A 25,649-nucleotide genomic window follows, 5' to 3' on the forward strand; every position below is an offset into this window, starting at 1 on the left:
GTGATAGAGAAATACAAGCAGGTACTACAACCTGGGAAGTCTTTGAGCTCCACTTTAGGAAAAGGCACTTAGAACATCAGTAGTCCAGTGGTCCAATTCAAGGGCTAAAATGCAGGTTTAAAAAGTCAATTCTAGGGGCACCTGGGTGGCTCAGTGGGTTAAGCCGCTGCCTTCGGTTCAGGTCATGATCTCAGAGTCCTGGGATCGAGTCCCGCATCGGGCTCTCCGCTCAGCGGAGAGCCTGCTTCCCTCTCTCTCTCTGCCTGCCTCTCCATCTACTTGTGATTTCTCTCTGTCAAATAAATAAATAAAATCTTTAAAAAAAAAAAAAAGTCAATTCTAATCCATCTAATCACAGAGAGGGAGGCAGGAGTTTGAAATAATGTGAATCGGGGCTACCTAATGGTTATTGCTCCAGCTATAAACGGTCCCATCCATGCCAAGAAGAGCTCCTTCCCTGATTTCCCCAAGACTAAGCTCATTCATGAGCACTACAGGTCTCATCCTCAATTACTCAGTTGCATATAATAGCAATGAAATACAGACAATGTCTTGCAAAATTTCTGAATCGTATTTTTACCCCTAAAGCAATTGAGGGCATTTGAAGTACTTACCATCAGCACTTTATCCATATAGAATTCTCTGCCAGGGCTCCCATCATTGTATTTTGTATCAATGGCAAAACACAAGAATAATACATCCACTACCATTTCGTAAATGGACAGGAAGCAATGAGCGACTAGGAAAGCAAAGAGGCAGACGATGATCAGAGGCAGCACCCAGACTGTGTAATCTTGCTGGTAGTTGAGCAGCATAATCCCAGCCAAGCCTGTGCTGCAGACTATCAGCACCTGAAGCAGAGAGAACAAAGAGCCCATTTAACAGCCACTGTTTGTTCAACACGTGCAGATTTCAAGTTCCCTTCAAAATTCTTAAATGATGGTTGCATACATTCATTCCACCTCAAGTTAGGAAGTATGTCATCCACACAGACCCACAGATACATACACGTGTTTATCACATAAACAAAACATCGTCCTTTAAACGCTCTGGTTTACATGAAAAAAGAGTCATGTTTTCCAAAGATTATGCTTATTCCTTAAAACTTCCCATATATATATAGCACCTGTGGCCATTTTTAAAATAAGTGTATACATATTTTAGGAAATGACCCCAATAGCACTAAGAAAAAAATTACTGACATTCCGGGGTATTGCTATGTACTTCTAAGCACTTTTACATATATGAAATAGCATTATACATACGAATCATTAAAAGCTATTCATTAATATTTATAATATCACTATCAAATGTTTCATAAACACTTAGTCACATAATTTCATCTTACAGGGGACTTAGAAAATTTGACCGGGTTTCTACATCTGGAGACTTTTATTGTTTTCTGGTATAAATAATGCTGCAACAAACATCTCTGAGAGTTTTTTCTTTGTTTCATATTTTATTTCACACAGAATACATGGCGAATTGAATATGATTTGCCACGAAATTTAAATTTAGATTACCTGTGAGGAAAGAGGTTGCCACAAGCATCCATCATAGACGAATATAAGAAATAGCCAATTTGCTTATTGTCAAGAATGACCTACTCTGATCATTTCTAGGCAGCACTTGAAATTTCTTGTAGTTCTTTTACTATATTTTAGTTCAGCTTTTCAGTCCCTATAATGGTTTATGGCAAACATCATCATCCTCATTTTATAGACTGGGAAATGTGCTCAGAGACACTATGCAACCTGCCCAGGGTCACAGAGTAGAAGAGCAGATACCACCTAAATCATGGTCTTGCGATGCCAGCTCCAGCATTCTTTGCAGGTAAAAACTCAGTAAATACTTGGATATGGATATAAAGCAGCAATAGGTTATACTGAATCCTAAACACAGTCTTGCTCAGCCCCTTATTTGCCTTACCATCCATCATTAAGTAACAAAGGAAAAGAAAGAGTCCTCTAGGATCATAGCAGTCTTTCCCTGTCCAGTGCTGAGAACAGGCAGCTTGAGAATTAATTCTCTTGCCTTTCCCCTACTATTTATCCACACCAAAGCATCTCTCCTTCTCTATTATTTTAACCAAGAGTTATAATGCATTAGACGAAATATTGGTTAGGCTATCAGCTGACCCTTCTCGGATGATTTTAGGGAACAAATCTGGGTCTGCTCCAAATTTTGAAGACCCTTTACCATTTTTTGGTGGCAAACATTCAGGAATCCTCTCTTACCATTACTTTCTGGGGTGACTTCTACAGGTAACTAATTATATCCATTTTCTCTCATGCTTTTTGGTTTTAGGATGAAATCACTGTTTTTGATAGCTCTTCTTCAAATTGTTGATATCCACCCTATAGAAGGACTTAGGTTCTTTATGCTCTCATTAGACTACTTAAAGTCAAGCCACATTTGAAATGTTAAAGTCAATTATAGGGAGAAGATGTGACTCAGACAAACCAAACCAATGTTGAGATAAAAGCTGTTGAGGTGGAAGAATGGATACTGTCACTTTAGAAACAACTTCAAGAATTTATGATATTCAGGGGCGCCTGAGTGGCTCAGTGGGTTAAAGCCTCTGCCTTCGGCTCAGGTCATGATCCCAGAGTTCTGGGATCGAGCCCCACATTGGGCTCTCTGCTTCATGGGGAGCCTGCTTTCTCCTCTCTCTCTCTCTTTGCTTGCCTCGCTGCCTACTTGTCATCTGTCTGTCAAATAAATAAAATCTTTAAAAAAAAAAAAAGAGAGAGAATTCATGATATTTAGCTGAAAAGGTCAGAGAAGTGTAATAATTGCTTCCAAATACAGTGAAAGGGCATCATGCATTTATTCAAGCAGAGGATACATTAATGGCTCTCAAACGATGAGGGGTCTAGGTTATCAATTGGGGAGTTCGAGAATAACACAGATTCCTGGGCCCTACCCCCGGAGTCCAGTTGGTTGGATCTAAGATGAAACCCAGCAATATTTATTTAAAAAGTACCTCAGGTCATTCTGATAAAGTCCACAGCCTATAAGAAGTACTGGTCTTTATCAATGGTCTCCATAGTGGGATATACATACTCAAGGAGTATTGAAGCGGATCACCTAGGACTTCATATTGTATTTCTCATTTATTGAAATTTTCTTTTGTACTATGCTTTACAATACATATTATTAAAAGCTATATATATATTAATAAATATAAATATATTAGGAAGTGTGCTCAAATTTTTTTTTTTCCTAATAAGACACCCGATTTAAAAAGTTTAGACTCTCCTGTCTACAGGATACATTATTGGTGATGCAACAGAAGAGATTCATATACAGGCCAGGATATGAGAAGCAGGAAGGAAAGGGTGCTAGTTTTGGAATCAGAAAGACATAGATCTGAATCACAGAGTTAATGCTTCCTAGTTTGTGACTCCAAGCAAGTTCAAATTCAGGCTTTCTGAGTCTGTTTTTCTGCCTTTAAAAGAGACCTAAGAGTACACACATCCCGTAATTGTTAAAATAAGCATTCTGAAAGCATGTAACACAGGGCTTGGCAATCTGTTTGTTTCTTCCTTCCTTTGATTTCCACCATAAATCTTGCATTATGATGCCCTTTCCACATAGAACTCAAGTTTTGAAAGATTTTGTTTACCAGTAAAATAGCACCTATTTAAGTAATAATTCATATTCTCATTTTTAATTAATCAATGCCAAATAAACTGCCAATAATTAATGTTATAAGTAGTATTCTCAGATAGAGATGAAAAAATTTCAGACAGAAGTGGAGAAACAGATTTTGTAGGGTTTTTGGTATAATTTTATTGGGCAAATATGCATTATCTATAGGAGTTGAAAATGTTTAAATAGCTTGTAGATCTCTATTCTTACCTAGGAGGACCCTATAGACCAGTGATCACAGGTCACAAGCCACTAAACTAAAGGAGCTAAGATCCCTTCCAAATCTAATTCCATTCCATGAAATCACTTGGGTTCCACAGAAATGGAATCCAGGGCATTGTCTTTTGTTTTCTTTTAAATTCAGGGTTTTTAATTTTTTTTAAGATGTTTAATATTTTATTTATTTTAAAAGATTTTATTTATTTATTTGACAGAAAGAGAAAGAGATCACAAGTAGGCAGAGAGGCAGGCAGAGAGAAAGGGGGAAGCAGGCTCCCTGCTGAGTAGAGAGCCCGACTCGGGGCTCCATCCCAGGAACCTGAGACCATGACCTGAGCCGAAGGCAGAGGCTTAACCCACTGAGCCACCTGGTGCCCCTGAATTCTGGGGTTTTACAAATGAAATGGTAAATTTTAAGACAATTTTGGATTCACGTATAGTTGTAAGAAATAACAAAGAATGATTCCATAAACCCTTTACCCAGTTCCTTTCAATGGTAACATCTTGTATACAGTACAATACCACAACCACAGTATTGACATTGACACAGTCAAGATACAGAACATTTCCATCATCACAAGGATCCTTCACGTTAACCTTTTATAACTACTCCTACTCCTCCCCCACCCCATCTCTAGCTGAGTGACCACCAATTTCCATAATGTTGTCATTTCAAAAATGTTATATAATCAGTTCAAGTCCCATGTTGAGTGTAGTGCTTACTTAATTAAAAAAAAAAGGTATATAAGAATGTTACATACATGGAAACATACAGTAGTTACTTTTCTGGCGTTGGTGTTTTCCACTCTGCACAATTATCTCATGATTAATCCAAGTTGTATATTATCAATAGTTTGTTCCTGACACTTTTATTTAATTTTTAAAAATGATTTTATTTATTTGAAGGAGAGTGAGTGAGAGATACAGAGAAAGAGTGCACCAGCAGGGGGAAGAGCAGAGGGAGAGAGGGGATAAGCAGGCTCCCAACTGAGCAGAAGACTGAGGAAGGGCTGCATTCCAGGACCCTGGGATCATAACCTGAGCCAAACAGCAGAAACTTAACAGACTGAGCCACACAGGTGCCTGTCTTTCCCCAGGGAAATTGGGGATTTCCGATTTCCCCTCTTGAACTATCTGCTCAGAAACTATTTCTGCACACTAGCAACCACTTTTAGAAAGAAATGCTTTCAAAAGATTTACTGTATTCTGTGATCAGTACTATATTTTTTTAAAAGAAAACTATAGAATGTTTATCTCAGTATGTTGGAAACCCAGACTTTATTCCCCTCTCATTTTTTATTTTTTTCTTTTTGGGTATCTGGATTAAAAAACAGTTTATCGGGCGCCTGGGTGGCTCAGTGGGTTAAGCCTCTGCCTTCGGCTCAGGTCATGATCCTAGGGTCCTGGGATCGAGCCCCACATCGGGTTCTCTGCTCCGCAGGGAGCCTGCTTCCTCCTTTCTCTCTGCCTCTCTGCCTACTTGTGATCTCTGTCAAATAAATAAATAAAATACTATTAAAAAAAAACCAGTTTATCTTTCATGGTTTTTTACAGTGTTATAAATTTTATATTATTCAAATGTAAATGTTCCTGAAAAGCAATTTGGTAATGTACATCAATTTTAGTATATGTGCTGCCGAAGTGAGCACGGTAATGTACATCAAGAAACATATTATGTACTCTGACTCTATCTATTTCTAGGATTCTGGACTCAAGAAATAAGGATTGATGCAGGCAAGGATTTGTATACAAAAGTTTCTCTGTATCATACTTTATGTTAGTAAAATGAGAATAGTTTAACTATAAAAAATAGTTTAACTATAAAAAATTGGAGGCTTAGTTAAATAAATGATACAATTGTATAACCATGATTAAAACATTTTTAATAAAATAGGAAATGCTCATAACATCAAGTGAAAAAAGGGATATAAAACTGCTTTTTCGACTAGATTTTAAATTCTCTTTATTGACTACTGTATCACCAGTATCCAGAAAAGTTCCTAGCATATTACTAGTGGGCACTCTAGGATATTTGTGGAATGAAAAAAATGGTAAAACCAAAGAAAAAATTTTGATATAGGCTGCTCAAAAACTCAAAGTCAATTTTAAAACACTGTATTTTATCACCTCTATATTTCCCCATTATGAGAAATGTGTATTTCATATAGAGAATTATTTCATTATGGTAAAGCAGGGGAAAGGGTTTGGAATCACTTGTATTTTCAATAACCAAAGATAATCATTAACATTTTGAGATAGTAATTCTTTCTAATATGTACATCCTTTTCTCATATGTACATCCTTAAACTGATAGTCAAGTCAGTCTTTTCACTTGTCATATTATATGTAAAGATCACATGATAAACTTTCAATAAAAACATGGTCTAACAACAGGTGAATAACAGTTTGCTATTATTTCTAACCATTTCTCTATTGGTAGGCAGTAGATTGTTGGCGATTACTAACTATTAGAAATAATGTTGTATTTTTCTGTATTTAGGATTATATCTAGCAGTGGTTTATCATAAACAGAATTACTGAATCAAAAGACTTAAAAAAAAAGCTCAAGGGCAAACTTAAGGTTAGCACATAGTGACTGCAAACTGAGAAGTTAGACAGACGTAAGTTTGAACTCCAGCTCTGCCACATTCTAGTCCTTTAAATTTGGGCAACCTATCTAGTTCTCTAAACTTGAGTTTCCTCTGCTACAAAATGAAGGAAAACAGTAGCGGCTCACATTCTAGGAGAGGACGAATAACACTTCCCATAAAGTACATTCCTCAGAACCTAATACGGAGCAAGTGTCTCCATCAGAGTTTACTAAAATCACCATTATGATCAAATGCTGCCCCTGAGAATAACTTTCTGTTATTTCTCTCTATGGCTTCTCTTCTATTTTAACTGCTCTGTGTACATATGTTTGTATTTTAAGCTGCTTCATATCCTTCTTAGTAGTGGGGATAAATTATAAATATGTAAAACATAAACTAGACATAAAATCTGAAGGCTTCCTAAATTAGTCATATAGCATATAAATAATAGCAATAGTTAATAAGAGTGTCAAATGCTATACTCAGTCCTTAACATGGACTGACTCATTCAATCCTTACTATAAAACATTTCCTGTTGTAAAAACATGACAAGAACAAATCCAAGTTTAATTTAATTTAATTTAATCCAAGTAAGTTTAATTACAGATTTTCAAAACAACTGCACGGTTTTATAATTCTTTTTAGATGACAGCTGCCTGAGAACTTGACACCACACCATGGTATCTTGGCCTCTCTACACCAAGTATTTTTTCCTTTTTAAAAGCATTTTCAAAACATAGTGGCTGGAGGAACTTAAGTGTTTAGCAGTAAGAGAGTGTCTAAGAATAGCATTTGATAAAATACTGCCCATCATGATCATGAATACTTATGAAGATTATCAAAGCAACAGGAGAACTGGATACAATGTAATATAATGTGCAAAGGGCAGAACAAATTGGTAAGTATGCTATGATTGTTACACTATAGAAATATAAGCCTATGAAAAAACACTGGGAGGGAATATATATAAGTGATGTTATTAGGTTATAGGGATGTCAGCTTAATTTTTCAAAATTTCTGAGTATTTTATGGTATATTGTATATGGTATAGTATATTAATTTTTCAAAATTTCTGAGTATATTTATGTACAGATACACAGAAATCCAACTATAATGTTATTTATTATTCTGCAGATTTTAATAGTATAGAAAAATTACCTCTTTTCAGACACTTTAAGGACAGGTAAGTCTCATTCCCACACAGCTCTGTTTTAAAGGCATTTATATACAGTAACAGTGACAGCCAACATTCATTGAGAACTTACAGTGTGTCAGACACTGTCTTAGGTACACTACATGTATTAGCCAGTCTAATCCTTACAACCCTAGGGGTTTGGCTCTATTATTATCCCACTTCCACAGATGAACAAACTGAGGCACAGAATGGTTATGTACCCTGCTTCAGGTCACACAGTGAGAGAGCCAGGATTTAAATCCAGGCAGTCAGGCTCCAGATACAGCACCTCTAACCACTAAGAAGACTATTCCTGAATTCTGTACAGATCAAAGTATGTAAGGAGAAACATGGACGTATTACTGACTGCTGTCTCAGTTTTCCCATCTGTAAAATGAGGATAATAACAGAACTTCCTTCACAAATTTCTTGTTAGGATTAAATGAGCACCAGACATGTAAAGTACTTAGAAGAGTGCCTGACATAAATTAAGGGCTTTGTAAGTGCTTCTTATATATTACCTATATTACTTTAAGTTTTTTGGTGGACTAGATATTTTTCAAATGAAAAAGCAAACACGTATATATGCAAAAATTCACTGTATGTCTCAGGTAACAGATGTGGTCTTACCTTGCCTAGGAACAACATGAAATCCCCCACTGTGTTGATGGCAGCCACCCGTAAAGCATTCTCCACAAGAATGACAAAGGCATCCTTCGCGGAGGTGCAGAAGTTGGTGCTGTTGATAGCTGTGGCTGTGTATGCATTCTGTACAAAAGCAAAAAATGGTATTTTCATCAGTAAATGTAATTTTGCTCTGTTAAGATATAAACCAAATACAGTTAAAGCACAGCTTGTGAAAACAGTTCCCAGTTAAACCCATGGCTCTGGTAAGGTACAGGTTAAAACTCAGCACAAGGAATATTAGACATAAAAAAACCCCCAAAACCCAATATGGTAAAAAGAGCTTTTCAGTTGGCTTATTTCAGTCTTTTTAAAACACTGATATTTATTAAGGCACACAGACCTTTCCAACATCCATTAACTTCTTCCCCGTCTTAGTAAATCAAACATAATTTAACCTTTCCTAGATGTCTCAGGTTCATCGCTGTGAATATCAGGGATGCACTATTACCATTTCAGTGATGCTTTAAAAGCCACACAAATAGATAAAAGGCACAAGGATGCGTGCTGTTTTATCTGGAACACCTACCATCTCCCCTTGGTGCTTTCGTCTGTGCTGCCACTTCTCACAATTTTTGTAGTAGACGGCTATTTGCTGCCCAATACACCCCTCCCTCCTGGGAGCAGGGCCCCAAGTTCCCCTTGAGAAAAGAGTCCTTCCCCCTTCTCTTAGAGTCTGAGTGGGGGACGCTATCTCTAGCTCTGGGGGTGGGCCCTGATTGAGGTAAGCCAATCAGCCCGTTCTACCCAGCTCCACAAAGACGGGTTCAGGGACTGGGACATAAACTAATAGAGCCAATAAAAGCCAAAGATGTTCCCTGGGGCTTCTTGGGAAAAAAAAGTCTCCTTCTTCCATAAGAGCTCCTGACAAAGCAGGTCTCTCATTTTCCTGGAAAGCAAGGTGTGAAGGGATGAACTGCCAGGGCTGTTTGGCCAACATAATGGGAAGAGCCTGAAGCTGCTGGAGGTAACAACATGGAAGGGAGGGCAAGGCTACCATCATGGAAGCAAGAGCAGAGAGAAACCAGGGTCTTGTACTTGGTGACAATGTTTGCACGATTAGGAACTAGCCACGTTTTTGGACTTTAGCCTAAGAAGCTAATAAATTGCTAAGAATCTCTCTTCTGTCCCCCTCCCCCTTTCTCACTTTCTCTTTTTTAGGCCAGATGGAGCTGGCTTTCTGTCCCTTGTAGTACTGGGTCCCAGGTGACACACTTTTATTCAATTATACCTGCTTCTGCTGCTCCATGTCCTCTCTGACCCTCTGTCACAGACTCTGATTTTTTCCCCCTTTGTACAGTGCATTCTAGAATAGGATTGACATTTTCTGGGAAATGTGAATACATGCTAGAACATCAAATACATCTGAGTCGTAGGAAGCGAAAGTATGTAGGCTTTGTGGCTAAAACTTATAATCCCGAGGAATTTTTGGTTTAGTGTGGACTTAAATTGTTGGTGAGTCCAAAATGTTCAAGTTGTTGGGAAACTGCTGCACATGAAGGGCTTACTTTACATTGTGTTGTCTGTGAAATACTGTTTTCTTTTTTTATTATTATGTATTTATTTATTTGATAGAGAGAGAGGTCACAAGTAGGGAGAGAAAGAGAGAGTGGGAAGCAGGCTCCCTGTTGAGGAGAGAGCCCAACGCAAGACTCGATCCCAGGACCCTGAGATCATGACCTGAGCCGAAGGCAGAGGCTTAACCCACTGAGCCACCCAGGCGCCCCGGAAACATTTATCTTTTAAAAAGATTTTATTTATTAGAGAGAAAGAAAGAGTAAAGGGAGGGACAGAGGGAGAGAGAGAGAGAGAGAAAATCTCAAACAGACTCCCTACTGAGCATGGAGCCTGATGCCGGGCTGAATCTCATGACCCTGAGATCATGACCTGAGCCAAAGCCAAGAGTCAGATGCTCAACCAACTGAGATACCTTAGGTGCCCCTGTAAATAAAGTCTTTTTCTTTCTTTCCTTTTTTTTTTTTTTTTAATTTTATTTATTTGAAAGAGAGAGAGAGAGCACAAGCAGGGTAGAGGGAGAGGGAGAAGCAGACTCCCTGCTTAGCAGGAAGCCCAATGCAGGGCTCGATCCCAGGACCCTGTGATCAGGACCTGATCCAAAGGCAGACGCTGAACTGACTGAGCTACCCGGGGTCCCATTTTTTTTTTTTTAATTGACATATAGTTGGCACATCATGTTACATCAGTTTCAGCTACACAACACAGTGACTCCACAACTCTTTAAGTTATGCTCTGCTCACAAGAGTGGCTACCGTCAGCCACCACAGTATTACAACAGCACTGACTATTTTCCCTAGGCTGTACATTTCATCTCCATGACTTATTTATTCCGTAACTGGAGGCCTGTATCTCCCACTCCCATTTAAACACTGAGCTTGGGAGACACAGTCTTTATTTTATGAATGTTCCTCTTGTATGCTTGTTAGTTAATAGGAATTTCATATGAAGATGAAGTCTGAGTCACCAAAAATTTGTTGCCATTACACAGTTAAATTCATTGATTAAAAATACAGAGTATTTTAGGGCCAAGGAAATAACACTACAACTGAGTAGGACACTAATTTTTCACCAAGGGAGCAGTATATAATGATGCTCTTTGAGAAAGACAGTATGATTTTGCTATATACAACTCTACTAAACAAATTGGGGTAATTTATTATCGGAACATACTACTACATTGTGTTCGCAGTTCTTTTTATCTCAAAAGCTAATATACAGAGTCTTTTAAGGAAATGATACTATTAAATTGTTCTGGTAGCAATAATTTGCTGCTTGCTCTCATATATTGTCATCAGCCAGTGTTTCTTATCAGTTCAAAGGCAGCAGGCACCAAAGAGTTAATCACCTAACTGCAGTGGTCTACATTTCTTCATCTACAAAGCTTCTTTTCAAATATTCTGCCAAATGCCTCAATGACATAAAAATAAACTATACTTTTGATCTTACGTAATTTTAACTCTGCCGAAAGATAATGGAGAAGAATTTCTCAGGCCTGATCTATTCTCAGAGAACCAATACAATTCCCTCCATACTCAAAACAAACAAAAAATGCATTCAACAATTTATTCTAAAGCAGAGGTTGAAAAACTACCACCTGTGCACCAAATCTGGCCTCCTTCCTACTTCTGTAAATAAAGTTTTATCAGAACACAGCCATGTTCATTTGCTTACATGGCATTTATGGCTGTTTTCAGGCTACAATGGCAGACCTGAGCAAATGGGACAGAGTCTATATGGCCACAAAGCCAAAAATATTTACTATCTGTTCCTTGACAGAAAACTTTGCTGATCCCTGTTCTTGAGTACTGCCCAGGAACAGTATCACCCTTGTCTACAGCCTATGGAACCCATCTTCTTATCCCTTCAATCTTCTAGTACCTTTCTCTGCAACTTCAAAGTCTTCCAGCATCTTTCACCAAAATGCTTCAGTTCAACGACAGACATCTAATGATTTGAAATAGAACATCCCATAAGGAAAATACCTTACTTCCTCTATCCTAAGACATGATCAAGAAATGAATGTCAGTTACTTAGTAACAGATTTCCAGGGGAAGATACCCTGTCACATTAACTATATATATTGATTATGAAATACTTTCTGAAGTTAAAAAAAAAAAAGCATTATGATATCTAGAATCAAAGATATTGGATAACCCATTTAAATCAAATAGGTAGTGTCTTCAATTTCACCTCCTCAATGAGGATCCAACGACTCACTCTTAAGTATGCTATTCTCCCCTTTCCAGTTTGAAAAGGATCTTCTCTGAAAGAGACAGAAGCAAGAGAGGACCCATATACCTCCAATCTCTCTCCCCTAACATCAGACCAGCTGACTCAGAGAAGGCCTAACATCTCCAGACTAAACCATAAAAGCTTTTCTGTTTTTCAGTCATTTCAGAAGAAATTATGATTCCTCCTCTCCTGCTTCCTCCTTCTCTCCCCATGCTGCCCCACCCATCCCATCTACATTTAGAGCAGAAGCCTATTTATTTGTGGACCTGGAAGAAGGCAGCAATAATTTTTCTCTACTCCTAAGTTCCAGGGCTGGATATGCTCCTAGAAATTTAGCTTTCTTGGCAATATTCCTACAGATCTGTGCAACTCCTTTTGTAGTCAACCTAACCGAAAAAAGTTAAGTGGATATTTCGTAAGCTCTTTCTCCCACTCCCAAGGCAGAAAGATGAGCTGCATGTGACACACACAGGTCAGGATGACCTCTGCAGGAGGAAAATTGTGCTACAGATCACAGCAGGCCAGTGAAAATTTCCTTCTACTTCTCTACCTCCTAGTCTGAAAGGATTCATGCTAAGGTGCTCAAGAAATTCTGAGTTCTTTGTGCCCTTCCCTATTACTGTTCTCTGAACTTTCTGTTGAACTACTTGGTTGAGATTTTTTCCAGCCCACCTCCTTTCTCACACAGCCTTCCTGATCTTGAGTAAACCGCCCACAGAGAGGCATCGATGATTAACATGTAGCTTTAGCGAGTGCTCAAAATGTGCGCAGGCAGGATGGAGGCCTTAAGGCTATATAACTCCCAGAAGCAAGATAAAGGTAATCACCCTCCAGGAAGCGTTTTAAAAGGATGACTGTTAGGCCCAAGTGGTAACATATGTGTGTGACAGGATGAGGTGAAAAAGTCCTGGTCACATGGAAGAAAATGTTGGGGTGGAAGGTCACCACGTAGATAACCCAGGTCTGCTTGGCCACATGTCCCAGAACATATCTACATTTCTGTACCTTTCCTTTCTTCACTTACAGACTTAAAAATTCTCTTCAAATTTAAAACCCCTTCAGGGGGCGTCTGGGTGGCTCAGTTGGTTAAGCAGCTGTCTTCCGCTAAGGTCATGATCCCAGAGTCCTGGGATTGAGTCCCACATCAGGCTCCCAGCTCCACAGGGATTCTGCTTCTCCCTCTGACCCTTTCCTCTCTCACTGTCTCTCTCTCAAATAAATAAACAAAATCTTTTAAAAAAGAGATAAAATTTAAGACCTTCAGAGAATAATAGGAGAGAGCTAGACAATAATGGTAGGTAAAGGGAACAGATATGTACAACTCTATGTGTGGATTGTTATGAATTAAGTAAGGGAAAAGGTAATTAAAATTATCCCTTTCTTGTTTTGAGTGAGGAATGGAGGGGGCAAAAGTCCCACCAACATCATTCATTTCATTCAGTTTGGTTCTAAATTCTTAGACTGTTTAAGAGATATAAGAATTAATAATATGTCACAAATCTTAAATTGTCTTTATTTTTTAATTTATTTTTAAAGAATTTATATATTTATTTTACAGACAGAGATCACAATCAGGCAGAGAGGCAGGCGGGGTGAGGCGGGGGAGCAGGCTTCCTGATGAGCAAAGAGCTCGATGCGGGGCTCCATCCCAGGACCCTGAGACAATGACCTGAGCCGAAGGCAGTGGCTTAACCCACTGAGCCACTCAGGTGCCCCAAAATTGATTGTCTTTAAAACCATCACTTGTTTTAGTTTATACAATGAAACATGAAAATTTGAGATGTTTACATATTCTCTATAATAATCTATACTCTAGTCTTCTTTATATTGCATAAGATGGGTATTTATATGGAAAATAGGGTGATATCCTAGCAATAAGTACACAAACTTAGATTTGAAAACTTCCTCCATCTCTAGGTCAGATGGTCTGCGACAAGATGCTAGTCTCCATTTTCTCTCCAAAGGAAATGAGCCTTCCTTATAGAGTTGGAGAGAAAGTGATAATACAGATTAAATGCTTAGTATGGTATCAGGTATAGGTGCTCAAAAGATATTCTTTGCAATTCCCACTCCTACTTATGTCAAGACGAGCTTTATAATCTTAAAAGCTTGGCAGCCAGAAAGCAGATCCCCTCCAGTATTAAACTCCACTATCTCCAAATGGTGTCGAAGAAAACTGAGGCCAGAGTAATGCCCATAAGAAACAGATTCTAGACAATCTCTCCACCCAAAGTGCATTCTGTTAGATGAGATGTACAATCACCTTCCTGACACATTAAGATAAGTACTGGCAGAAACAAAGAGCAGTTTATAGTTCACTCTATTTATGTGCAAAACTCTAACACCTATGCTATAAATAATTAATGGCTTATTTTGAAAACCCAAAGGTCATTTTTGAAGCCAGCTGTCTTCTCCATGCAGTATGGCACCAGACTATGGATGGGGCTTCCCAATTTCAGACTGAGCTGCAAAACAACTCTGGTCTAGTCTACCTCCATACGTACCAACACTCCTCTACTATTATCCTCTAAGTACTGGCAACAAACTGGTGGCCCATGGTCAACTGACACTGTATGGCCCGGAGACCCTAGCAGCTCTGGCTCACTCAGATATACATTTTTTTTTTAATTAGCTGTCAACATTTTAATAGCAGGAGATAAAATGCAAACATCCAGAATTCTGGCTTCGCTTGAGAAACTGGAAGAGTTAGAAACTGTCTGTAAATTCTCATATGGCAAGAATATACCTGGGCTAAGAAGTGACTGTCTTCTTTGATTGGAATATGAACTCCCCAACTTGCCAGTCTCCACCACTCTCTGCTGCCTCGGACCCTGTCTGCTGCTCTCATTTGCATAAGCAAAATAATACACCTCAACTGGCCCAGCAGGCGTCTGCCCTGTCCAGCTCTGCTCAAGGCTTTTGACTTCAAAGCTGCATACCAATCTCAGGAGTGATAGCAAAAGAAAGGATGGGAGGAAAACAATGCAACAGGCATTAACTAATTATTAACCATTTCCAAAGAGTACACAGAACAGATCTCCGAATGGGAGACTCCATATGTAAAATGTGAGCCACGGTGCCTGGCACAGGATAAGTGTTTGATAAATATTAGCTGGCATTATAACTAGTATTATTATTTCACTGTACTCTATTGGACACTGCAAGGATAATTCCAGAATGTAAACAGGTGATGAGATAAGAAATTTTTGAGAATTAGGAAGGAGGGATGCCTGCATGGCTCAGATGGTTAGGTGTCTGCCCCTGGAGTCCTGGGATGGAGCCGGGCACTGGGCTCCCTGCCCAGCAGGGAGTCTGTTCCTCCCTCTTCTCCTCTCTCGGTTCCTGCTCTCTCTCTCTCAAATAAATTAATAAACTATTTTTTAAAAATGTAAAAGAAACTAACAATGAACAGTACTACAGAATAAGAGTCATCACTACAGTGGACTTGCTGTGTCCAGCCACATGCCTGGGGTACTACAGATATCATCTCTGCATCCTCACGGTCATGGGCACTATAGGTGCTATTATTATCACCATTTTACAGATGATGTGTATAGACTGATAAGACAGTCTGTAAGTAATGTTTACTGCACTGAAGTAAAGTCTTAGAAAGTTTTTCTCGAAGCTAACAGTATTTCAATGAAGGTAACTTATGTTACCGCGGTCAGATCATGGGTGATGTTTTGTTTTGTCTTGGTTTTCCAAACTCTTCAGTATTTTACATTCTATTGACTTTTAAAGAAAATAGATACATCTTTGGAAATACCTCTTGTTTTATCTTTGCCAGAGCTCTCTTATCTTAGAGTAAAACACTGAGAGTTCTTTATAAAACAATAAAATGGAGGGGGAGCGATAACATTTACTAGGTGATGATCAGGAGCCAGGCACTGTAAGAGTTGACTTATCTGCATTATATTTCATCCTTACCTAAAGCTTATGAGGACAGGTATATTTTTCTCTACTCCCTGAAGAAGGAAACAGAGACTCTGAGGTTGCATTGAGCTTGCCAAAGAGCTAAACTGTTGGGATTGAAACACATCTGCAATATCTGGGCTCTCTCCACTGTATCTTCCCCCAATTATCAACTGTGCCTTTTCCAACAAGGCTATAAAAGTATGGATTCAATCCAATGTGTATGGGGAAAAAGGAACTTCATTTTCAGAAAGCGGTGATAAACACTAGAGAGGAAAGGAAAGGTATGAGCCTCCTGTTATCTTGGTGCCAGCTCTGGCTTGATCTCTAGCAGAGCACTAATCTCAGAACTGCCAAATGTATGCAGCAGCGCTGAGAAGAACGCCCCTTCAGACACCAGCAGATCATACTCTTGGACCTTATTGCTTTTTTTTTTTTTTTCCAAATTTTAGACAAGTCTTTAGAGCTCATCTATTCAGTACTGCCATGATTCCTGTCACCTTAAATACTTTAAATGGATGGGTGCCCACCCAGCTCTGAAACATTTCACAGGAACAAGGATTAAAAGAATTCCACTGGCAACTGATATTTAGGCTTAACCTCTCATGCTAGGAAGTGTTCCAATATCTTCAATCTGTTGACCTCACTTCAAGTGAAATTCCTGGGCAAAACAGGAAGCAGCTGGTAATCAGTCCCCAGAGGGCAGCATTTCGTATTCCCAAACAGACCTAAGTATTAATTACTCTCCTGAAACCTTCACTCATTTATTACTATGTTACTGCTTCCCTTGTATCTTCAAACAATGAAGATCCAAAATGCACAAAACCTGTACAAAAAAAGACCAATCTGAAGTTTGGATATACAACTCAGGACTGCACTAAATTGCTGATTCATGTTCATCTTGGGATGAGCTGAGAATTTTGGATTTTTTCACCTGGTTACTAAGCATCTTACCATCATTTGATTTGTTCTCTTCCTTCAGTAAAACTGCACATCTCCTTTTTGAAACACTTTCTTTTGGTTTTGACTGTTAGTCTTTTTGTCTGTTAGTCTTTAAAATCCAAATATTCACTGATTAACAACTCATCCAGAAAACATTTATTTTTCTTCTTTTTTTTTTTTTTTAAGATTTTATTTATTTATTTGACAGACAGAGATCACAAGTAGGCAGAGAGGCAGGCAGAGAAAGAAGGGGGGAAGCAGGCTCCCTGCTGAGGAGAGAGCCTGACACAGGACTCGATCCCAGGATCCTGAGATCATGACCTGAACCGAAGGCAGAGGCTTAACCCACTGAGCCACCCAGGCACCCTGAAAACATTTATCTTTTAAAAAGATGTTATCTATTTGAGAGAGAGAGAGGGCATGAGCAGGGAAAGGGGCAGAGAGAGAGGGAGAAACAAAACTCCCCACCGAGCAGGGAGCCCAATGCAGTAGTCAATCCCAGGACCCTGGGATCATAACCTGAGCCGAAGGCAGACGCTTAACAGAATGAACCACTCAGGTGCCCCTCACTCAGAAAACATTTAAAGACCACTTACTCTATACCAAGTACTGTGATAGTCTCTGGAGAGACAAAACTAAGATCCCTGTCTTTGAGGAGCTAAAGGTCTAAATGTGGAGATAAATATATAAACAGACAATTTCCATACACTGTTTTCAGTGTTTTCATAGAGGTATGAACCCGTGTTGTGAAAAATTGGCAGGGACTGAGAGAAGACTGCTTTGAGGTGACACTCAGGCAGAATCATTAAGGATTGGAAGGAGTTAGCCAAGCGTTGGAAGGAAGTCATTCCAGGCATGTTTGGTTAATTGCGAGAGCAAAAGGTTCCTGTGGGAAGGTGGTAGAAATTGAGAATGGAGAGGTGAGTTTAGCATCTCTCTCTGCGGATGAGCTATTTAGTGATGGGTACGAAATGTAATGATGATTATTTTTAGTGCATCCATCAACTTTTTGATAAGGATGACTTGGTCCTAAACTGAATTTTAAGGAATGTAATTTTTCAAATTGCTGTGGTTGATACTAATTATTTTTAATAACGACCTTCCAAACACTTTACATCCATACAGTATTACAATCTACAAGAATTTATTTTGCTAATGAAATGTCGTGCCTCCTTCTTCATATTAACCACAGAAATCCAATAAAGCAAACTCCAGGAACGCTAACCACCGCAAGGACTACCGTCCTCGGACTACCCTTGAGTGAATGGAAAACACATTGCTACTCCTGAATCACTTAGTCATAAATGGTGAGAAAGTCCATTTCTATCTTTAGTCTATTAAAAGAGGGTATTGGCACATCACAATTGATTTTCAAGAAATGGAGAGAAGTGGTTAAAAAAAAAAATGAAGAAGATGGGAAGAGTGAGTCCCGGCAAGTCCTGTGTGCCCAGGCACAGCAAGACAGAGGAACAAGCTGCTCCCTAAGAACAGTTATTCTGTAATACCAGTTCTTCCATTTGACCCAAGAAATGATAGCATTCCTCTGACAATATTTCCCAGGCTAGTATCACAGTCTTTAAGCAGCTGGATTTCTCCTGCCAAAAAGTATCAGGATAGAGAGCACACTAGTCTTGAACAATAATAGAACTGAAGGACGGGGTGCCTGGCTGGCTCAGTGGGTTAAGCCTCTGCCTTCAGCTCAGGTCATGATCTCAGGGTCCTGGGATTGAGCCCCGCATTGGACTCTCTGCTCAGCAGGGAGCCTGCCCCCACCCCCCCGCTTCTCTCTCTGGCTATTTGTGATCTGTCATAAATAAATAAAAACTTAAAAAAAAAAAAAAGAACTGCAGGGAAAAAAAGAGTTTAAGTGTCACAGTGACTTTTCATTAAATTAAAGCTTTCAAACAACATTCATTCATTCATTCATTTAAAAAAAGTAGGCTCCGTACCCAGCATGGGGCTTGAACTCACAACCCTGAGATTAAGAGTCATATGCTCTATGGAATGAGCCAGCCAGATACCCCTCAAACAGTATTTAAAAGAAGAATTAAAGAAATCCAGCTAGAGTAGACAGGTTCTTAGGGAAAATCAAAGATGAAAGGATGTTAATTAAGGGATAAAAGATAAATGTTTTTCCTTAAAGATGAACCCTAATGATATTTTATCCTTATATTATAATTAGTAATAATAAGCCTTGGTAAGAATATTTATCACTTTTAAAAATAAGACTATGATAGGAGCACCTGGGTGGCTTAGTTGATTAAGTGTCCACCTTCAGCTCAGATCATGATCCCAGTATCCTGGGATTGAGCCCCACATTGGGCTCCCAGCTTGGCCGGAAACCGGCTTCTTCCTCTGCCCTTCCCCCCTGCTTATGCGCAAGTGCGCAGCTCTCTCTCTCAAATAAATAAATAAAATCTTAAAAAAAAAAAAAAGAATATGATAGAAATAGATATACTTGAACACGCTACAATATACCAAAACATGGGAAATACATAAAATCTTTCAAGTAAGCTCAATTATTTTATCTTGGAAGAAGAAACGATGAACCTGTCTTTAAAAAGTGAATGTTAGACTGATTTTTTTAAATCTTTTACCTGATTTAGATAATTTAGGCACTTTTCAAGACACCAAAGGCAACAAATGCAAGATTTCAGCACACATCGAGCACAAGCATTTTCCTGGGAAGGACAAAAATTTGAAATAATTAAAAACCAAAGAATCAGATGATCATACCGAAAATTCCAAATGTTAGAAAAATAAATAAAAGTTAAAAAAAATCAAAACCTATGTTTCAAGGCCTCTACACCCACACCCTCTTTTCCCTCAAAATGTAATAGCTGAATTAGTTTTAATTTAATTCAACAGCTATTTAGTACCTACTGCATATAAGATAGAGTAAGGTATCTCAGACCAGAAAGGAACTTATACTACTGTAGAAGAAAAAAAATGCTAAATATAAAAAAAGGTTAGAATCAGAATATGCAGTAGATCCTAGTGTGATGAGAGTGGAACACAGAGATGACATTATCAAAGAGGAGGAGTAATCAGGGAAGGCTTCTGGGAAGATGTGTCATGTGAGCCAACCTGTGTTGAAATGCATGCTATCTCCATAGTCAGGGACAGGGAGCAGGCTCCAAGGAGGAGGGTGTGAGTCAACATAGAGGAAGAGAAGCAAGGGGTACTTTGCCAAACCAGTGATATGATGGTTTTGCCAGAGCATATAGAGAGCAAGAATAGGGGATAAGGCAGAAGGGCTGGATTCTGTTTGCAGGGATTTTGAAGAAAACATTCACAGCTACGGACTTAACATCACTGGGAGCTTTACCACATGCAGAGCTGAGGTCTGGAATGCGACAACCACAGAAAGCCCAAAAATGTTTTCTCTTCTTACCTTTCCTTTGAGCTGACTGTGCATGTACATAAGGATCATTCGTGGAATTTTGACTAACGTGATAATGAAAGATCCTTTTGCCACCGTACCCAGGTGATAACGAATAAGGCGATTCACTGATGCCAAAATAGGTGTAAATGGCAAATTCCTTTTATCCCTATTTAAAAAGTAACCAAAAAGACAGTTAAAACAAAGCCTAAGTACAGGAATGGTTTTAAGCCCAATGAAGTGAAAAAATCAGTTCATCTAAAAAAAATTCTAGCTTTGTGGCAAAATGGCAAAGAAATATATAGCTAATACAGATGCTACTGATGTACCAAATAAAATTAATGCTTCATTTCTCTATGGTAGTTTAATGGGGTTCTTAGGCTCTTAAGACTTAAAGTAAAATGAAACTGTGCTTTGAAAGCTTTTCCTCATAAATACTTACGGAATTAAATGTACAACCAAAAAATGGAACTTAAAAAAAATGTTTAGGGTAACAGTCGGTTAGGCGTCTAGATCTTGGTTTCAGCTCGAGTCCTCATCTCAAAGGTCGTGAATCAAGCCACATGTTGGTTCCATGCTCATGTGGAATCTGCTTAAGACTCTCTCTCCCTCTGCTCCTCCCTACCTGCTCTCTTTCTCCCAAATAAATACATAAATCTTAAAAAAAAAAAAAAAAAGATGTTCAATCTAGACCTGGTACCTCATTGTAATAGAAAATTGTAAGGCCTACAACTTATATTCAGCTCTGAAGTTAGGAAAGGGAGTCACAATACTTATTGTGATCCAAACAAATTAAAAAGGCATGTTATCCTTTGACGGACCTTTAAGTTTTTTTTTTTTTTTTAAGATTATTTATTTTAGAGTGAGAGCACAAATGTGAACAACAGAGGAAGAAAGAAGGAGTGAGAATCTTAGGCAGATTCCACGTAACGTGGGGCTCCATCTCACGACCACGAGATTGTGACCTGAGCCAAAACCAAGAGTCAGAGGTTTCACTGACTCCACCACCCAGGGGCCCCAATAGAAAAAGAACAAAAGACGGTATAAGATTTATTCTTCTGCTAAATATAATTGCAGTGATATCATGACTTGCTGTTCTGATTAATTTTTTTGAGGAACTTAAAGAAAAGTATAAAGATTAAAGTAATAAGCTCCCATGTTCCTACTGCCCAGAATTATCAGGTATAACATTTTGTCATATTCACTTCCAACTGCTTTTTAAAGACATGAAACTTGGCATGGCTGGGTGACTCAGTTGTTAGGCATCTGCCTCTGGATCAGGTCATAATCCCAGGGTCTTGAGATCGAGCCCCACATCAGGATCTCTGCTCTGTGGGAAGCCTACTTCTCCCTCCCCCACTCCCCCTGCTTGTGTTCCCACTCTCACTGTGTCTCTCTCTGTCAAATAAGTTTAAAAAAAAATTAAAAAATTAAATTAAAATTAAATTAATTTTAAAAAATTAAAAAAATTTTTTTAAAAAAAGAAGAAAAGACATGAAACTCTTACAGCCTCACCTCTGTGTCCTTCAGACACAATCCCTTAGATGATCTTAAGTTTTCTGACGAGTATAAATTCTCACCTAGTAAAATAGTATGTTACCACGGCCCCCGCCACAGTCATCTGCTGACAGGCCAGGATGAATTCGCTGATCCATATCAGGCCCACTGCATGGAACCACCACATGTACTGCAGAGGCCCAGAAACTCTGAACTCCACAAAGCCTTGCTCATTCTGAACAGCACTGCCTAGGAGAATATCAAGGAAGGAAAAGAGAAACACATACAGCACAAGCTAAGCAATAGGGCTATTCAATGTAAGGCATTAATCTAATTCCCAACGACAGCCCCCTCCCACCCCCTCCACCCCTCTAATGCGCCCCCCTCACTTTCCCCCAAACTACTGACTTTATGACTTTATGATCACAGTGCTACTGAATTAGGAGACAAAAATAATTATCACTTGAAAAGCTGTGAAGCCAGACATTGTACAATGAAGCATTTTGTTTTCCCCGAAGGCATCATATAGTTTAAAAGGTCTTCTATTTGAATACAGTCCTTACCACACCGGTTAATTTAGGCATGAATTTTCAAACACTTTCATTTTTTTTTCAGAGCTATTTATGACTCATCCAATAATTATATACCTAAATCATTAGCAATGGATGGAAATTCATATTATTTTCAATTGGTGAATGTTGCTAAATGGCCAGAGAGTTCACATACAAGCCTACAATACTTATGCCACTCCTCACCATTAATTCCATTTAGGGGTATTTTTTTTTAATTTTATTTTTTAATTTTTTATAAACATGTAATTTATTTTTATCCCCACGGGTACAAGTCTGTGAATCATCAGGTTTACATACTTCACAGCACTCACCATAGCACATACCCTCCCCAATGTCCATAACCCCACCCCCATTCTCCCAACCCCCCTTCCCCCAGCAACCCTCAGTTTGTTTTGTGAGATTAAGAGTCACTTATGGTTTGTCTCCCTCCCAATCCCATCTTGTTTCATTTATTCTTCTCCTATCCCCTTAACCCTAGGGGTTACTTTTGATATGAAGTGTGGTTGTAAGCAAGTCTGAGACTCTAACTATGAATGGTATCATTACAAGGAACTCTACTTAGGTTCAGATCTTTTGCAAACTAGAAAATCCCAAGGAAACAAGCTGATCTTTGGCTGTAACTGGATTTAAGGCAACCCCACAGCCACCCTGCATTCAATCTGTTTGAGAATGAATCCAAATGTCTGAATCAGTTTTGGAGTGTACTTCAAAGCCATGACCTGGTTTAGACCCACTCTGCTAGGATGATCTAAAAACCACACACAGGGAATGGGTTGGTGAAGAGCTGTGACCACTACTAGTTCTGAGGGCGATCAGACCTCAGTCATAAATGTCTGAGAATTATACCTTAAGTTTTAAAATAATTTAACACGAATCAGATTCATCACTGAGAGAAAGAAGCAGCAGGTCTTCTTACCAGCGGTGCCAAGAAAAAGAAGTGTCATGATCCAGTATGCCCAAAATAAGACAAGAGCAAAGAAAGTCCAAAAGGGTTGGAAGACTAGCAGCGGCAAGTGAATGAAGACCTTGCCAGCCACGTGGAACAGGGCGATGGTGAGAGCAACGCGCTTGCGCATGACCAGCATGATCAGGAACAAGATAACCTGTGTCCAGAGAAGGCAGAGAAAGGCTCCCGTTAGCTTCTTGGGCAGAAAACACAGGAACCGAACAATGGCGGACATTTTTAACGTAACCCTTCCTTTCAAATGGGGTTAGGACTATTATTCTCGGAATCCCCAAAATACTTTATCAGTCTTGTGGCACTTAGCGCTCTCGTTTGTACACTGAAAACATCCTTAAAACTAAACATAAAAGGATTTCTCAATTAATAAGTCCTAGAATTCTCCTACTTTACTTTTCTACTCATTATGAATCAAAATGGGCTGTTTGTCAGTCGGGATGAGGCTCTGAATTTATCTGGATAGATACACACCTGTCACTCTGGAAACAGGGGAGAAGACAATACACCCTGATTACAAAATCAGAGGCCGTATTTGTACCTCACCTCCTTTATTGGACCAAGAGCCCCTAGATAGCAGGGTCGATGTCAGATTTCCTGCCCTGCACACCCTCACCCGGCCTTGGGTGAGGACGGGTGAAGGATACTTTAAATTAAAAAAAAAAAAGAAGAAGAAGAAGAAGAATTGTACTTAAAGATGATTAATACATATTTAGATAATAGTAACAAATAGATACCTTTTGGGACAAATGGTTTTGTGTGGCTTTTTAAATTTTTATTTTTATTTTTTTTTAAATTTTATTTATTTGACAGAGAGAGATCACAAGTAGGCAGAAAGGCAGGCAGAGAGAGAGAGGGGAGGAAGCAGTCTCCCCGCGGAGCAGAAAGCCCAACCCACTGAGCCACCCAGGTGCCCCGGCTTATTTAATTTTTAAACCTCAATTAAAAGCTTGGGATTGGTCTGAGATTTTTTTTTCCTTTTTTCACCGAGGAGAAGATGAACCGAAGATACGAGTACAGATTATTTAACCACATGTTCATTGGTAATCTACAGTAGAGTGCCTAGCCAGCAGGGCTCACCGACTTGGAATAATGTTGTTAAAAGTTGAAAAGGCAAAAACGGGAAAATAATTAGTGAACAAGTAAAAGAAATGATATGAAGTGGTGTGTTGTGTTTCTTTACATACTTTAGGAAAGAAAACTATTTTTAGGGCCGCCTGGGTGGCTCAGTTGGTTAAGCGGCTGCCTTGGGCCCAGGTGATGATCCCTGGGTCCTGGGATCAAACCCCTCATTGGGCTCCTTGCTCCGTAGGGGGAGCCTCCTTCTCCACCTTGTCCCCACTTGTTTTCTCTCTTGCCATCTCTGTCTCTCTCAAATAAATAAATTAATTAATTTTAAAAAAAAGGAAACTTTTAAAAAAGGAATTCTATTATGACAGTAAGATAACATGTTCTTACAAATGATAATGTAAATATTCTAGGCGAAACTCCTCTCTCAACAGGTAGGCAGTGCAGAATAAAAGGTTGCATCAAATAACACTCATCAATTAGGGGAGCCTTCTGAACACTTTTTAGTGTTCCACACCGTGGGACAGAGATTTTCTCTCACGGAGGTCAGGGTTAGGCATGCAATAGCTAGAGGTGAGTTTCTGCTCCATTCACGATCCCTGTAAAGAAAAATGTAAACCTGAAAGATCCACCCACGCCCATACTCACTGTGAACACTGTGGCTGAAATGGCATAGATGAGGAGGGCCCGAAGATTGTCTTCAGCTATTTGAAGCTGCTCAGGAATCACGGTTTCTTTGGGAGACCTTCTTTGCTTTGCATACAGCCACCACAGTACCCCTGTGCCACCTGGGTTCAAAAACCAATTGTTTTGGAAATAAGTAGCACGAGAAAATGCATAACATAAATCTGCCCTTTCCTACACATCACTGTGGGACTGATACAGCAACAATCCATTTGGCAGGGGTGGTGGTGGTGGTGCATGGCTGTAACTTTTTGCGGACATAAGGGGAGCTCCAATTACTCCTTTCTCATCGTTCACACTAGGTCTTAGACATATTCCAGTGTATCAAATAAATGTCCTTCAGCCATATTTATTATTTTTTAAAGATTTTATTTATTTGACAGACAGAGAAAAAGTACAAGTAGGCAGAGCAGCAGGCAGAGGGAGAGGGAGAAGCAGGCTCTCTGTGGAGTAGGGAGCCTGATGTGGGACTTGATCCCAGGACCTTGGGATCATGACCCGAGCCGAAGGCAGCACTTAACCGACTGAGCCACCCACGTGCCCAGCCATATTTATTATTGAC

At 39.2% G+C, this 25,649-nt stretch overlaps 1 protein-coding gene across 3 annotated transcripts in view; it reads right to left on the minus strand.

Moving 5' to 3' along the window:
• The window catches only part of SLC44A1 (solute carrier family 44 member 1), a 202,368-nt gene that overhangs the window by 53,160 nt on the left and 123,559 nt on the right, over nt 1-25,649 (minus strand). For all 3 annotated transcript variants that reach the window (XM_059411153.1, XM_059411152.1, XM_059411151.1), the window contains exons 8-14: nt 25,052-25,191; nt 23,294-23,480; nt 21,889-22,054; nt 20,321-20,477; nt 19,524-19,607; nt 8,269-8,406; nt 615-851 (exon numbers count right to left, since the gene is read on the minus strand). In XM_059411153.1, coding sequence (XP_059267136.1) covers nt 615-851; nt 8,269-8,406; nt 19,524-19,607; nt 20,321-20,477; nt 21,889-22,054; nt 23,294-23,480; nt 25,052-25,191 — 1,109 coding nt within the window. The remainder of the gene's footprint in view (nt 1-614; nt 852-8,268; nt 8,407-19,523; nt 19,608-20,320; nt 20,478-21,888; nt 22,055-23,293; nt 23,481-25,051; nt 25,192-25,649) is intronic.

Source organism: Mustela nigripes, chromosome 9, assembly GCF_022355385.1.
Source record: "Mustela nigripes isolate SB6536 chromosome 9, MUSNIG.SB6536, whole genome shotgun sequence".
Lineage (NCBI taxonomy): Eukaryota > Metazoa > Chordata > Mammalia > Carnivora > Mustelidae > Mustela > Mustela nigripes.